This window comes from Juglans microcarpa x Juglans regia, chromosome 1D (assembly GCF_004785595.1).
Source record: "Juglans microcarpa x Juglans regia isolate MS1-56 chromosome 1D, Jm3101_v1.0, whole genome shotgun sequence".
NCBI lineage: Eukaryota > Viridiplantae > Streptophyta > Magnoliopsida > Fagales > Juglandaceae > Juglans > Juglans microcarpa x Juglans regia.
Genome location: NC_054594.1, coordinates 19012040 through 19028642, shown reverse-complemented (window position 1 = coordinate 19028642; position 16603 = coordinate 19012040). Strand labels below are relative to the sequence as shown.

General features: G+C 42.2%; 1 protein-coding gene across 1 annotated transcript; it reads left to right on the top strand.

Moving 5' to 3' along the window:
- Positions 1–13395: 13395 nt before the first annotated feature.
- Positions 13396–16298, top strand: LOC121238516 (GDSL esterase/lipase At4g16230-like). The gene is made up of 5 exons (XM_041135424.1): positions 13396–14500; positions 14633–14763; positions 15158–15403; positions 15505–15760; positions 15856–16298. The coding sequence occupies exons 1-5, from the start codon at positions 14230–14232 to the stop codon at positions 16077–16079; spliced, it is 1128 nt and encodes a 375-aa protein (XP_040991358.1). The 5' UTR covers positions 13396–14229; the 3' UTR covers positions 16080–16298.
- Positions 16299–16603: the final 305 nt, after the last annotated feature.

The following is a 16603-nucleotide window of genomic DNA, read 5'->3' as shown; positions in this document are numbered from 1 at the left end:
CCCTTCTTACCTGGACTTTTTAACTATTCTTAATCTTTCTACAATCGTATTGAATGAATGTCAGTCGTGACCTATACAGAACACTAAGCGTTACTAAACTTCTAAAAGGACTTGCTAAAGCTCTCCATTTACCTAGATTCATACTACAGAAAATAGCTTTGATAATTATTAAGATATCAGAAATCTAATATATACTATTATTATTATATATATTCTTAACTTATCATAATATAATTTTATCAAATATGGTAAAACAACTTAGATTCATGTTGAAAATTAACTTTTTTTTTCTCGGCAAGTAAGTATTTTATAGATAAACTAACAGATACAAGACACAAGTTCAGTGGGGTGGGAGTCCCCTACAGTCTTCTCAAAGCCAACACACATTACAACACAAAAGTAAGAAAATAAAGAGGGTGATCGGAGCCAAAAATTTGACTCCCATCCAATTCCCACAAGGGGAGATCGCTTGAAGACAGTTTTTGAATAGTCTGATAAACAGACTATTAACCTGCAGCTAAAAGCCACAGTATAAAGGGGTGTGCTGCAACGTGTTGGTCTGGACAGGCTGGAAGGAACCTTCACATCCACTTTCACTTGATCTTCGGTTAGGGAAAACGGGAACATAGTGTAGCAACCAAAAATTGAGACGAATCGCCGGCGAGGGACCACCATTGGCTGTGGCGGTGCGTGTAGTATACGTGCCACACTTGGAGAGGGTTGAAAGGATGAAACAGCAAGATCCGACGCTGCTGATCCCAACGGGGTAGCACGTGGCGACAGAAAGCTTTCGCAGGCGTGGCGATGCGTGAAACTCGCGCACGGTATAGACCGCGCGTGAGGCTTACGCGCCACTTGAATGGGCAGATCTCTTATGCCGTCTTGAAGATCGGCGCCTTGGGAGGCTAATGGGGGGAGGCTAATGGGGGGGTCCGTGTCGGACTTTGCTCGTCGGAAAGCAGTAGATCGCCTAGTTTCTGTGCAACTGGAGAAAAGCTAACTAAAAAACCAGGAAAAGAAAGACCTAAACCGAGACTAAGGCTGACGAGGGAGGGAGGTGGGTGAAGCCAAAGCTTCAACCCTCCTCCCCCCAACGAACGGGGCAAACTCCTGGAGGCGGCGATTAGTTTACCCAAGCGAGAGAGAAAACTCCTGGAGAGAGAGAAAACTCCTTGGATCCTTTAACTTGGATTGTTGAAAATTAACTTAATCATATTTAAAACTCATATATTTATAAACTATTATTGAAATCATAATTTAACACCACTAACATACAACGTAGGAGGAAATCGTAAATTTCTTTAAACAATAGTAGTTCATACAATATATTTAATAATATTTATATTAAAAATCATTGCAAACTACTAATCATATCTAATTTAAAACCATACAAGATTTATTTCATATATTAGGCTTAAAGTGCTTAAAAATAAGAGATTAAAATACTTACAATTTACTACCAAAACCAAATTGTAAAAATATTTAGTAATTTAACTTGAATCCGTAAATGTAAATTCTTATACTTCAAACAAAGCCCACTTAACACAAGTTTAATATAAAATCAGTCCAATATAAAATCATCTAAATCAAAATGGCGTTTTGGAAAAATAAAAAACATCAACGTGCATGCTTGTTGGGTCCTGCTAGAAACAAGAAAAATGTGGGATAAAATAAAAGGAACGCCTAGATCAAAACTGAGCAACACAGATGCATACTCATCGAGGGAGGATGAGAGGCGCGACGGGACAGTGAACTGGGCAGGGATCGATTGTGGTGAGCACGACGGCATGGCACTGGAAGAGAGAGAGAAAGTGATGAGAGAAAGAGCAAAATAGAGAGAGTCCGAGAGTAAGAGTCGTGAGAGGAAGACACGATGAAAGCGATAAAGGCTTACCGTGAGGGGTGGAGGTTGTGCACGGCGGTGCAACCATGAATGGAGGAGCTGAGCACGCTGTCTGTGGTGGTCAAAAGATCAAACCGTGTCCCGAGCCCTCATCTATCTACTGCGAATGGCCGTGCGAGGGGACTCTTGGACCAACGGCTGGTAGTTCTAGATAGGGCTCACAGTGACTGGGTTGTTGGGTTGGATTGATAGTGGGTGGCGTTCGGTGCACTCGACGGCTAGCAACGTCATGCGGTGTGAAACCATTAAGCATGGACTTCGTGCTTTGTTCTAAGTATTAAAAACAGAGTGTTTTGGTTTGATTTATAGAGGATGGAGCAGGCTTGCGGTTTTGCCGTGAGGGACAGAGGATGGCTTACTCGTCCATGGGATGGCAACAGTGACGATGGTCGTTGGTGGAGGTGCTGCGGCTTGGGGTGTGTAATAGTTTCGAGTGGCCCGTTGTATTGAGACAAATAATTCTTTTACACCGCAATCCTCAACACTGCAGGACAACAGCATTACGAAGAAGGGAGATTCGGGAATATCACGTAGCACTACACCTGCAGCAAAAAATAGTTTGTTATAACTAAATGATGATGTGGTTGATCACTATTGGTTCATGTATAAGAATCTTTGTATTACCTCTTTCTCTTTCATAAATCACAAGTGTATAAATATACACTATTGTAAAGCTTCGACAGGAGCGAAAATATAAGGAGAACAATTTTGTTCTTAAAGAGTTTTACTCTCTGCCTCTTATAGTTCTTTTATCAAGCACATACTGTGTGTATAAGAGCTAGGTTGGACCAGCGTCCCCTCTGCTACAATGGCCAACTCAAAAAATTCTTCTTCAGCTAAGCCAACCATCATTAGTTCCGCATCTCACTTTATTACTATTAAACTTACCTTGGAGAACTATCTCTTATGGAAGGCACAATTCGTGCCCTTCCTTAGAGGCCATCAACTTCTCGGCTATGTGGACGGCTCCATTCCTATGCCTCCTCCCATGGTTAACAATGCTGAAAATCCTGAATACAAGAAATGGGTATTACAGGACCAACTCATAGTAGCAACAATTAATGCTTCCCTGTCTGAAACATTGTTGGCACAAGTGCTCTCCTACGCAACCTTCTCTGCGATTTGGGACACTTTGGGAAATCTATTTGCTGCCCAATCCTCTGCCCACGTTATGCACACTAAACTCCAACTTGCCACCTTGAAAAAGGGTTCATCTACCATTACCGAATATTTTCACAAGGTCACCACTCTGGCTGCTACTCTCAACGCCGCTGGCCATCCATTACCCACCTCTGAGTTTACTATCTATTTGTTGGCAGGTCTAGGTTTCGATTATGAGTCCCTCGTGACCTCACTTTCCACCCGACCTAATCCCTTGTCTACCTCTCAAATTTACAGTTACCTCTTGAACCATGAGTCCCTTATTTCACTATAGACCAATGCTCTTCTCTCACCCACTTCTCTCACTGCCAACAGCACAACCATCCCAAACACTCATACACCAAATTCCTCCTCTCACCGTGGTCGGGGTCATAACTCTCGTGGTCGTGGTTTTTCCAGCGGTGGCAACACTTCCTTCCCTCGCCCACCTCACTCTCGCCCCGTGTGCCAGTTATGCAATAAACCAGGTCACACTGTCATGACTTGTTACTTTCGGTTTGACCATTCCTACCAAGCTCCACCACCCTCTTCTTTTTCAGCCAATTTCACTGCCATGAATCCAGTGCCCCCTTCCAGCTCTTGGTTCCTTGATACGGCCGCTACAAATCATTTTACATCTGACCTTTCTAATCTTCATTTGGATGTTGCAAGTTATCAGGGTCCTGATCAAGTCAGCGTTGGGGACGGTTCCTCCTTCCCCATCCACCATACTGGTTCTACCCGTCTTACTCTCCTTCCCGAAATTTTCTTCTCAATAAAATCTTTCATGTTCCTTTTATAACTCGCAATCTCCTTTCCGTTCGTCAATTTTGTATTGATAATCCAGTTTATTTTGAATTTCACGCTAATGTTTTCTTTGTGAAGGATTTGAGAACTCAGGCGGTACTCTTCCAAGGCCACGTTGAAGATGGTCTCTACACACTGCCAACTGATGTCACGGCTCATCCTCCATCCACCACCACCACTCCTCAACTTTGTCTTACTGAACGAACAACACCAGAAATTTGGCACACTCGCCTTGGTCACCCGTCAACCCGCACTACATCTCTCACAATAAATCGGTTCAGGCTTCCCGTTACAATGTCAACCAAAGTGTCTCCTCCTTGCTTCGCCTGCCCTCAAGCTAAAATCCACGCACTTCTGCATCCAAGTTCTCATTCTCGATCTACTGCACCTTTTAATCTTTTATTTTTGGACGTATGGGGGCCGGCGCTTGTGCCATCCTCCTCTGGATGTAAATTTTATCTTAGCATTATCGACGACTTTTCCAAGTATCTTTGGTGTTTTCCTCTTCAATCCAAGTCCGATGTATCTACTTTCTTCACTGCCTTCCTCACACATATTGCAAACTTTTTTTTTTCCAAAATTCATGAAATACAAACAGATGGGGGTGGGGAGTTTCAACCATTAAAAAAATTATGCCGAATACATGGTATAGTTCATCGAATATCCTGCCCCTACTCTCATGCCCAAAATGGCACAATCGAAAGGAGACATCGCCAAATCGTTGAGACTAGTCTCTCACTTCTAGCCCACGCCTCAGTTCCCCAACAATTTTAGGCTGAGTCATTCCTCACTGCTGTCTATTTAATTAATAGACTCCCTACACCCATTCTCCAAAATAAATCTCCCTTCCAAGTTCTTTTTAAAAAAATACCTGATTACAAATTTTTAAAGACCTTTGGGTGTCTCTGTTGGCCCAATCTCAGGCCCTTTAATCGACACAAAATGGACCTACGATACAAATCTTGTGTTTTCATGGGCTACAACCCAGGTCATAAAGGCTATCTATGCCTTCATGTGTCAACAGGCCGCATTTACGTCTCACGGGACGTCCAATTCCATGAGACCAGCTTTCCTTTCGCATCTACACCATCCGAACCTCAATCCACGTCCCATACTCTTAGCCCACCCATTGACTCCAATCTGTCCTCATCACCTCCTTCATTAACTTCAAATTCCTCTGGGCCAAACCTTCACCAACCTGTACCCACCACTCAAGATTAGCCCACATCTCCAAACCAGTCTCTAATCCACTCGACCGGTTCCAGAACACACGATCATCACCTTTCCTCTAGGTTTTCTTCTTCGCATCCTACACTTTCAGCGCCACCTTCTCCTGTAGACTCAACATCTGCTTCCTCACCTTCCTTACAGCCTCACCATCCTATGACCACCCGTTCCCGAAATAATATCCATTGCCCTCTCAATCGGTCCGACGATACTATCGCATGGCCACCCCTGAAACCCCCTCTTCATCACACAAAAACCATTTCCTCAAACATTCCAGAGGAACCTTCCTCTTTCATAGAGGCCTCCAAGCACCCTGAGTGGCCTGCGACGATGGCCCTTGAATTTCAAGCTCTCCTCTCTAACCGTACTTGGGATTTAGTCCCATTCTCTCCTGGCTTGAACATCCTTGGTTCAAAATGGGTCTTGAAGACCAAACGTCACGCCGACGGGACCCTTGAACGTCGCAAGGCTTGCCTTGTGGCCAAGGGCTTCCATCAACATGCCAGTATCGACTTCTTTGAGACATATAGTCCGGTTGTGAAGCCAGTGACGATCCGTCTCATCCTTTCCATTGCCGTTTCCTCTCGGTGGCCTCTACATCAATTGGACGTCCAGAATGCCTTCCTTCACGGGGACTTGGAAGAGGCCGTTTATATGCAGCAACCGCCAGGTTTTGCAAATCCAGACTGCCCTCAACACCTCTGTAAGTTGCGTAAATCCTTATACGGACTTAAACAAGCCCCCAGGGCTTGGTTTTCTAAGCTTAGTAGCAAACTTCTTTCCCTAGGATTTATTGCATCTAGATCCGACACATCTCTCTTTATTTTCTCAAATAACATTGACTCTGTGTTTGTTCTAATATACGTGGATGATATCATTATCACGGGCTCCAGTTCCACTCTCATTTCTCAATTTATTTCGGCACTAAGTAATTCCTTTCTCATAAAGGATTTGGGTGATTTACACTATTTCTTAGGAATAGAAATCTCTCGGTCCTCTGATGGTTTGTGCATGACTCAATCTAAATACATCCATGATCTCTTAAAAAAAAAACAAATATGCATGAGTCTAAGCCTGTTTCCAGTCCAATGTCATCTTCTGTTAAGCTCACGGCAACTGATGGTCCATCCTTTAAGGATCCTTAGTTGTATCGTAGCACAGTAGGCAGTCTTCAGTATCTCTCATTTACACATCCCGATATTTCATTTGCAGTCAATAGAGTATGTCAGTATATGCACTGTCCCCGCCTCCCACATTGGCAGGCAGTTAGACGCATCTTGCGTTATCTTCGTCTCACATCTAACTTTGGTCTTCATTTTTCTCATAAATCCTCCTTTACTTTATCTGCTTTCTTTGACGCTGACTGGGCTGGATGTCCTGACGACCGCAAGTCAATTGGAGGTTACTGTGTGTATTTTGGTTCTAACTTGGTCTCCTGGGGTTCCAAGAAGTAACCCACCATTGCCCGTTCCTCAACAGAAGCTGAATACAAAGCTGTCGCCAACACAACCTGTGAAATACTTTGGCTTCAATCTCTGCTTGGTGAGCTAAGGATATTTCTTGCTGACCCACCAACCTTGGTGTGATAACCTGGTGCAACATATTTGGCTGTTAATCCTGTCTTACACTCACGCACTAAGCATGTGGCTTTAGACTATCACTTTGTCCGAGAACGTGTTGCTGCCAAGTCTCTTCGGGTATCTTTTGTTTCCAGCAAAGATCAACTTGCTGATATTTTTACTAAGCCACTATCCACTGTCCGGTTCACTCTTATGCGATCAAGCCTCAATGTTTCCCCAATGACACTTGCCTCGAGGGGGCTATTGAGACAAATAATTCTTCTACACCGCAATCCTCAACACTGCAGGACAGCAGCATTACGAAGAAGGGAGATTCGGGAATATCACGTAGCACTACACCTGCAGCAAAAAATAGTTTGTTATAACTAAATGATGATGTGGTTGATCACTATTGGTTCATGTATAAGAATCTTTGTATTACCTCTTTCTCTTTCATAAATCAGAAGTGTATAAATATACACTATTTTAAAGCTTCGACAGGAGCGAAAATATAAGGAGAACAATTTTGTTCTTAAAGAGTTTTACTCTCTACCTCTTATAGTTCTTTTATCAAGCACATATTGTGTGTAGTTTTCTTCAATACGCTGAACGTGCATGGTGGCTGGTGTTCCGTGCAGTGGCTGGCAGCAGTAACAAGTCTTGGGCAGCTTCCATTGTGCAGGAGCAGTGACTTCGTTATTGGGTGTAGTTGCTGGTGAACAAGTGTGGACAACCCACGGTGGCCGTGGAGTTGGCTTCTCGGTCGTGTGGGTGGAAAGAGGCTGTGCTCTATTTCGGTGTAGGGGAAACAAAGGTTGAGTGCAATGTGGGGAAGGGAAAGATAAATAAAAATCAGTGCAAAGGGGAAACGGAAGCATCGGGAAGTAGTTGTGGAGATTTAAAACCAAAAAAAGAAAACATTGGGGAAAGAAAAGGGAATAGGGGGATCGACGTTCATGGCAACGGTTACAGTTTTTTTTTTTTCCAACGTGCATGGTGGTTGGCTGGAAGAAACGACTCTGGGGGGAGAAGAAGATCAACATGCATGGGAGATTCATAAAAAGTTGGACCTACATCTTGAAGGTAAATGAACTTAAAATAAATAAAATGATCAACGTGCATGGGAGATTCATAAAAAGTTGGACCTACATCTTGAAGATAATCGAACTTAAAATAAATAAAATAAAATAACACTAAAGAAAATTGAAGTATAAAGATATATTCATGTCTTTTCTGCAAGGTTGTCTCTGGGCTTTCAGCAAGACTGAAGTATAAAGATCCTTAGGTTGGAGTGTTTAGGTTTTATCATGATAGTAATTTGAAGCAAAATCGGGATTTACAATTTGATAGACCTTATTTTAGAAACTGTAAATGTCGAACAGTTTAATTAGACAGTTTATAGATTGATAATTCGAATAATGTCATGGACAAGCCTTAAATGTACGAGTATTGCGTAAGACTCTTTATAAAAAAAAAATGGACCAGACCAAGAAAAAGTGAGTAAAGGACATGCGTGAAAGTTGTACATTATATATCATTATTCTTCTAACATAGTCTGATTTTTGAATAGGTTAAAATTGATATATAATAACTTTGTGATAAAATTTAGAGATTAGATGAAGGAATTAAAACTCAGCAAACAAGTTATAAGCTTTCCATGTACAATGAGAACTATGTGGTTGTATATAATGTCCCAATATTTTCAATCGAGTAATGCTAGATACAATCGTAAAATACGTAAGTGTTATGTAATCCTTTTGAAAAAGAATAAGGTCTATTATTAAATATTAGCGAGGCTAAGATTAGTTCATCTGGAAATGCAAGGAAGTTGGCAAATTGTTGGGCTTCTTAAATTTGGTATAAACTCAGATCAGCTGTCTCTTAAGAAGGCTTCAGGCTGGGCTAACTTGAAGTATTAGAAGCCGCCCTGCTTGGGTCAACTTCGCTCATGTGCATGCGTATGTCAAAATCATGCTTTTAGGTTATTGATTTTGCATATTGCCCCCCATCATCCTTCCCACAGGCGATCTACATTCTACATCGTGCTAATATATGTTGCCTCCAATAGTATTTTGGACATATTTCACACTCCTGGTCCCTCACAACCTACAACAAGAAGGAGGGAAGAGGCTCAAAGGTGTAGGGACACCTCCGATGCCTAAATGAGGAGAATAGCCTAATATCAATTGTAGAATAGAAGAGTAATCTGTGCGTACCCTTGGAGTGCTGGTCGATAGATATATATAGAGTGGCAACGGATGCTCCCTTGTGGCCTCGTAACAACTTTATCCTCCATTTGAAATCAAGTTGGGGGCTCATTATTTGAATTTCCTCTTGTTACTTGCAATCCTCTGATATATGGAGAGTTATCGAGATCCATTGGCAGTTAGGAGTTTGTTAGGCTCTCATCTCGTCGGTCGTAGGGTCGTGGTTATGATTTAAGGCTTGGGTGGTGAGTTTACTTTGGGCCCAGTTATCTGGGATTGGCCCTCTGAGCTGCGTAACGTGCCTGTTGGGTCTAAGGAGAAAACTTGTCTCCTCCAATTATCTCGGGAAGTTTCATCACGTACAGCGTGAAGGGACTTGTACTCATAGCACCGCTTTGTGATCCGGGCTTTTTCTTTTGGAGTTTGGAGTGGAGGCATTGCTCTATTTTCGCACCCCTTACTTTATCTTCTTCGTATATGACACGCTTCCTTCCTTGTTACTTTTCTGTTTCCAATTGTGCAGTTTGTTTCTCATTCTAACTCTGTCAGTTGCCTTTTTTCCTCTCCAAAGCACCCCTTTCTCACTACATCCTTTGCCCTCTGCTGTCTCTTCATTCTTTTCTTCCATTATCCTTATGGCCTCTCACAAATCCTCTCGTTCGAGTGCTTCTCAAGGGGGAAGTTCCTCTCAACGCCGTGACTATCCTCCTCAAATTGAAGAAATTGAGGCTAGTCGTCGTCCTATTTTCAACGACCACCAATGGGCAGCAACAACTACCCGGTCTAATGTGGATGCCATGAGGGATCGCTATGGAGTCCATGACTCGATGGTCCTTCCTGAATTGCGTAAGGGGGCAGTTAACGTTGGTGGATTGGCCTTCTTTGTGGTTTTTTACTCCTTGATGTTCCTCATGGGACTTCGATTGACCTTTTGCTATCTTGTAAGAGATGTGATGAATTTCTTGGGGCTTTCCCCTACGCAACTGATGCCTAACACTTGAAGGATACTGATGGCTTGCTGTGTTGCTTGGAGACAAGTTCTAGAGCCAACCGGTGATCAATATCCCAACCCAGCGGCCCGTGAATTTCTCTATATCCACAGCCTTCGATGTCTGGATGGAAATATTTGCAGTTTCTAAGCTCATATTGGCAGTCGAGTGGCCCAACTCGAGTGTCTCTTTTCCCATGTGAAGGATTGGCAGTGCAAACTTTTCTTTGTTTCTAGTAAGGGTTGGGAATTTCCCCCTGGTGAAGCCAGTCGTCATGAATTTCCAATTCGAGCTTCATAGGATCCTGTTTCCGATGAGCGAAGTTTCAAGATTATCCTATCTGATCGTGAATAGGCGTGTCTTTGTTTGATTCATGCTTGGGTAGAGGAAAATGACAGCTTAACTTTGACAAAAGTCCTCTTGACTAGTGCTAATAGTAACAAGTTCATTGTTTCCCATGGTAGGGCATATGTGTTCGGCCGCCAGTTTTTGGGTGCCCCGTTGTTGCCTTAAGGGCAGAAGAGGCCATTATCTTCGGCTGCGGTGAGCAAGAAGGGCAAGAAAGCTCATGTTGAAGATTTGCCCACCCGTGCCAAGGTCAACCCTACCGATGAGTCAAGCTCTACTAAAGAAGGCCCTCCTTTTTCTTCCTCAGTACCTGGTGAGGAGAATTTGGAGGTTCCTCAGCCTTCTCCAGCAAACTCCTTTGAGGTCGTTATGGTGTAGGCTAAATCTACCTTGTTGCCACGTTGAGAGGTTGTGTCTCCCGTTTCTCCTTCTTCTGGAATCCAAATTGAGGTTTCTGGGTTAGATGAGGGCGAGATAGTTGTAACTCTCGACCCCGCTTTCTTGAGGACTCCTCAAGTTGTCCCGGGTGGCCCGTTGGTCCATTTCCATGAATTTGGAGAAGCGTCTCTGGCTGTGGGTGATGAAGCGCCAATACCTGAGGTTGTAGCTGCCTCATCCAATTCCGTTGTTGCGTCGCCTATCTCGGGGGAAACGACACATGTGCTTCCCTTTGTTTTTCCTAAATTTCCCTTCGCGGGATCCATAGGGGTAGACTTTAGCAAAGGAAAGGTCTCCATTCCTTCCTCTCCCTTTAGTACCTCACCTGCGGGAAGGGAAGTGCCATCACCTAGTTCCCCACCCCCCCCCAACCCTCCCCCTCCCCCATCAGTCTTTCGCCGAAGTCCCTCTATCTTTGGTTGGTCAAGCCCAGAGCGATGTTATGGGTGCTCTTTCTTTTCCTCGGCCTAATGTTCTCACGTCTCCTTCCCTCTCTCGCCAAAGTTTCTCATCGCCATGTGACTCAGGCGAGATGGGTGGGTTCGTTCCTCATCCCAGGGGATCCTTTAACTTGTAGGCTGCATGTGGGCCTTCAAGTTCCCAATCGGGGACATCTCAATCTTCCATGCATGGATTTTGGGGAGAGGCCATCTAGGACATGGTGTGTAGGCTCAGGGAGATTCTTTCTCTAGTAAGTTGCCCTTCCTTGCTAGCACCATTGTTACTCATTCCTCATTTCACCATTCATTCATTTGTTTTTTAAGGAATGGACCATTTAATCGTTATTCTGATCGACAGTCAGCTATACTTGGAAGAAGAGAACCAGTCGATGGGTGCCATTATTGGCCAAGTTGACGAAGCTCTTCTAGCTACTTGTGCCGAGATAGCAGAAACTTTATCTCAGGTCAAGTCATACTCTCATTCGCTCGAGAATCAAGTTGCTTCCTTCTACGGGCAGGTTAGCGGTCTTCGGTTGGACTTGGAGAGATCTCAGGAGGAGGTGAGCCGATACCATCATGAGGCCAGGGCTCAAGAGGAGGAACTAGAAGGTCTGCTCAATTGACTTAGTCAGGCGGAAAAGGATGAGGTGGCGCTTAGGCAGAAAAATGCTAATTATCTCACTCACCTGGCCAAGTCTGAAGAGGATAGACGAGAATTATCTGTCCAACTAAGTGTTGCCCGAGGCGAGAAGGCCAAAGCTGAGACTTAACTAACGGAGGTGAAGAGGGATCTCAAGAGCTACGATCAACGTTACTTACAATTGAGCGAGGTTGTTGAATCTTTCAAAAGGAGACCATCTGACTTGGAGCTCAAGGTGACTGAATTAAACGATGAGTTGGCTTCCTCCCTAGAAGAAGTCTTTCGTCTATCGCCTCAGCTAAGGGTTGCTCACACCATTCGCAACCGGACGTGGGGTCTTGGATACAAACTTGAGATCAAGCAGCTGAGGGAGTTTCTACTTGCACACCTGGATGTGGACTTGAACCTACTAGACTGGAAGTCCATCAAAGCTCGTCGCACGGCCTACCATGTTTTTGACTCCTTGGGATGAGACACGATGCCGAATGCCTTTCCTCCCCCTACTCCTCATCCTTAATTTTTTTTTTTTTTCAAATTTTCCTTTAGTCAAGTAGTCAAGATTTGACTGGTGGTTATGTAAAGCAAATATTTGAACTATGATATGTTACCTGTGTGGTTTGCCTTTTGTTATAAATATTTGGAGTAGATGTTATATTTTTACATTGCTTGTTTGTTGATTACACAAGCGTTGGCGAGTAAAGGTATTTGGCCTAAATATAGCGGGAGGATGCCTCTACCGCGTAAATGTGGACGAGCAAGGGTACTCACTCAGCCTAAGTATATTCTTTGTTTTGTCATGAGGCGTTACTAAATGTAGGATCTCGCTATATAAGTCAATGGATACCTAAACTTCATGGATGTTTGTGTGCTCCTTTCAACCAATATTGTTTTATTTTCTATTTTTCTTTTATTTTCTTGTCTTTGCATGTCTCATTTCAACCATAAACAGTGCCGGATAAGCTTGTGGAAACATAGTAATTCAAATTTCAAATCTTATAAATCAAATTCTAAGATGTTTGGCCTTATACTTGTATTTTTTGTGTTCATTTCTTTATTGTTTTTGTTTTTATTTGTATTTTTTTGGACAAACTGCACAGGATTAATTTTTGTTTTTGTTTTGTTTTTCTGGAACATACAGAGTGAAGTAATCCGACACCTAGGTTCGGGCACCCATTATTCAAAACGTCTGCGCCTTTGGAAGCCTGCAATTAATCTAGCTCAAGTCTCACCTTTCAACATCAATCAAGAATTATTGTTGCAGTTTAACGTAGCTCAAGTCTCACCTAGCTTAATGTATGAACGAAAATAGCGGCCTAAACAAGAGAACACCCCATCATAACTTGCAGTTTCCCCGGCCGTTCCCTACCATCTTGTCCCGCTATCTATAAAATCAAAAACAAAATCCTCAATTTATCATCTGTATATGAAAGTCACAACAACGATAAATGGTCATGTAAGATACCTTCATCCATATAAAATAGTTTTTTTTTTTTTTTTTTTTTTTTTTTTTTTTTTTTTTTTTTTTAAATTTGGCATCCCAAAGATGAAATGGCGTGCCGTTATGATCATGAGATTTGGAGGTGAGTGTGGTTGTCAACAAAACTCACCAAACCCATTAACATGTAGTGAGTAGCCATAACTGCTGCATGATATACCACCCTGCCTGATATACCACCCTTTCCTCTTCCCTGTACTGCAGCACCAAAACAGTAATGATATGGGTGTTTTTGTTTTTGGTTTTTCTGGTCCAAGTCACTATTTCTAAGTTGAATCAGGTGCATTGAATTCCCCCCGTTGCTTTGAAATTCAAGCGGTCGTTAGGTTAGGCAGCCGGAAAAATTCATAAACGTTTGCTGCTGGATAACCATATCCCAATGCAGACTTCCACCCTACGACCCTGAAAGTTTAGCTCTTTTTTACTTGGCTTCGATATAATACATATATATATATATATATATATATATATATATGCATGCACATTGGAATTTTAGCGACAGCTTTATCACGGGTTGGAGCTGAATGCACAGTGCATTTAATACGCACACCCCATCCCTTTAATTTTTTTCTCACATTCCTAAAATAAGGCTATGTTTTAACGTGTCTCTCTATGAATATACATTGGTACGATGTAATCTGGTTTGAGATTCCGTTCCTCAACGGTTTAATAAAATCCCATGTAGCTTCTTTTGGTAGTTTGTAGTCTAGTAAATATATCTTGAGGGAGTTTTGGGAAAGGTCAAGAGTTTTGTTCGATCTTCTTCATACTTAGTTGTTTTAATGGTTGATGTTGACCATTTTTCTTCTTCAGTCATATTCATTCACAATGCTTACTGTATTTGCATGAAAGCTTTCAATTTACATATCCTTTTTTATTGGCTTTCCAACTGAGTTTTCATGACCTGTTTTAGTCACTACATTCTTCAATAGTTTCTCTTGCCTCTTATAGGTTGTTAGTTGCAGTTAGAGGATAAGGCCGCGCTCAAATTGCCCAACAAGTTTACAACCGAAAGATCTCATCTATAAATAGATTTATGATATCTGTATTGCTTGTAATGGGTTTCGTGTTGGATAACCAAATCATTGCTCGGATCATGCCGGGCATATTGACAGTCTCTATCCTGGTTGGGATCTGCTTTGCGAAGGCTGTTCCTGCTAATTTTGTTTTTGGGGATTCCTTGGTTGAGGCTGGGAACAATAACTACATTCCAACACTCTCCAGGGCTAATATTATTCCCAATGGGATTGATTTTGGAATGCCTACGGGAAGATTCACAAATGGAAGAACAATTGCCGACATCATAGGCAAGTACTGGTACTCCTTTTCTATGCTTAGTGAAACTTCCCATAAACTACTGGCTGTAGCAATGCTATGTAAATTGCTCATAGCGTTTTTTCTTGTGTTTCTTTCATCATTCATCAAAATTTTCTCACCAGGTCAGGAATTGGGTTTCAGAGACTTCACTCCTCCCTACTTGGCTCCCACTACAACAGGATCTGTGGTTCTGCAGGGTGTCAATTATGCTTCAGGCGGGGGTGGTATTCTTAATCAGACTGGAAAGATCTTTGTAAGGTTTCTTTCTTTTCTTTTCAGTAATTTCATCAGTGTTTTCATTTCTACTGAAATTGATAATGAGTTGTTTTAACTCATGTGAATGGCTTGATAACATTTTAAGTTTCTTTGAGTTTGAAGACTTCTTTTCTTTCTCACTGGATGTTCATACTGCTATTCCCCCCCTAAGCAGTTCAATGATCACTGAAGAAGCTAAAGCGATAAACTTCCTAGTAAAACTAATCGATTGCACCCTTCAAATGTCGAAATTAATTGTCATATCTTTGTTGAAAACATAATTCAAAATCAAGACTTTGAACTGCCCTGCAAGTGTCTCCAGTGTTTTGGATGTACAGGCTATCTATAGCTCTACTTTTACATTAACGTGTACATTTGCATGTGATGAATAGGGCGGTGGAATCAACATGGACGCACAGCTAGATGATTTTGCAAATACCAGGCAAGATATAATAGGGAGCATCGGTGCTCCTGCGGCCCTGAACTTGTTTGGAACAGCTCTCTTCTCAGTCACAATTGGCTCGAACGATTTCATCAATAACTACCTAACACCAGTCATTTCAACTGCTGAGCAGAAGCTGGTCCCTCCAGAAGTGTTTGTTGGCACCATGATTTCCAGATACAGACTACAACTAACGGTAAATATTCAGGAATCTAGCATGTTCAATCAAGTCAAATTTCTCCTAAAAAAAAACAGCTCACTTGAAATATACTCTTAACATGTCTAATTCTGATTTAGAGACTCTATGATTTGGGAGCTAGAAAGATTGTTGTGGCAAATGTAGGACCTATTGGGTGTATACCATATCAGAGAGATCTAAATCCAACTGCAGGAGACAATTGTGTCGATTTTCCAAACCATTTAGCTCAATCATTTAATGCACAGCTGAAAAGCCTTATCACAGACCTCAGCACAAATCTTCTGGGATCCAAATTTGTCTATGCAGATGTCTACCACATTGTAGCTGATATCCTTCAAAACTTCATATCATATGGTGGGTATGCTGTAGATTTTACTGCAAGTTCACATTAGATTACCTTGAAGATGCACTTTTTATCCTAAACCGACACTTCCTGTTTTGTTTAACAGATTTTGAGAATGCCAATTTCGCATGCTGCAATTTTAGTGGGAGATATGGGGGCTTGGTCCCATGTGGTCCCTCATCACAAGTTTGTACGGATAGATCAAAGTATGTGTTCTGGGATCCATACCATCCTACTGATGCTGCCAATGTCATCATTGCCATGCGTCTCATGGATGGTGATTCTAATGACATAACTCCGATGAATATTAGGCAACTGGCAGAATTGTGATCTAATGACTTATTGGGACGGATTCAGAGGATAATTGAGCAAGATTTAGCAGGAGATTTTGTACTGTTTGAATGACAATAAAAGGGCCATCCTTTATAGAAATTTATCATAGTCGAAGTACCCCCAAGAATAGTGATTACCAAGCTTATTATATCCAACACACATCTTTCTCTGTTTCAAGTGGAAGTACATGTTTGCCATGGTTGTGTAGTTTTGGGCTAGAGCTGACACTTAAGGGGGACGAACAAGTTGCATCTCATGTATAGCCAACGACAACTTAATCCTTCCTTTTTATCCAAAATATTTTTTTTTGGGGCCCCCGGGGGGGGGGGGGGGGGGGGGGGGGGGGGGGAGCCCAATAAATCCACGCAAGGGTAATGATTTAAAAGTAATGTGGGAAGTTTAACGAGTAAGCGTATAATTTAATTTTGAAGACTTATATTAATTCTGAAAACCAATTTGTAAGACAGTTTTGCTGAATTAGTTGTTAATAACAACATCAAGGTATTCGAGGGATTTCGAAT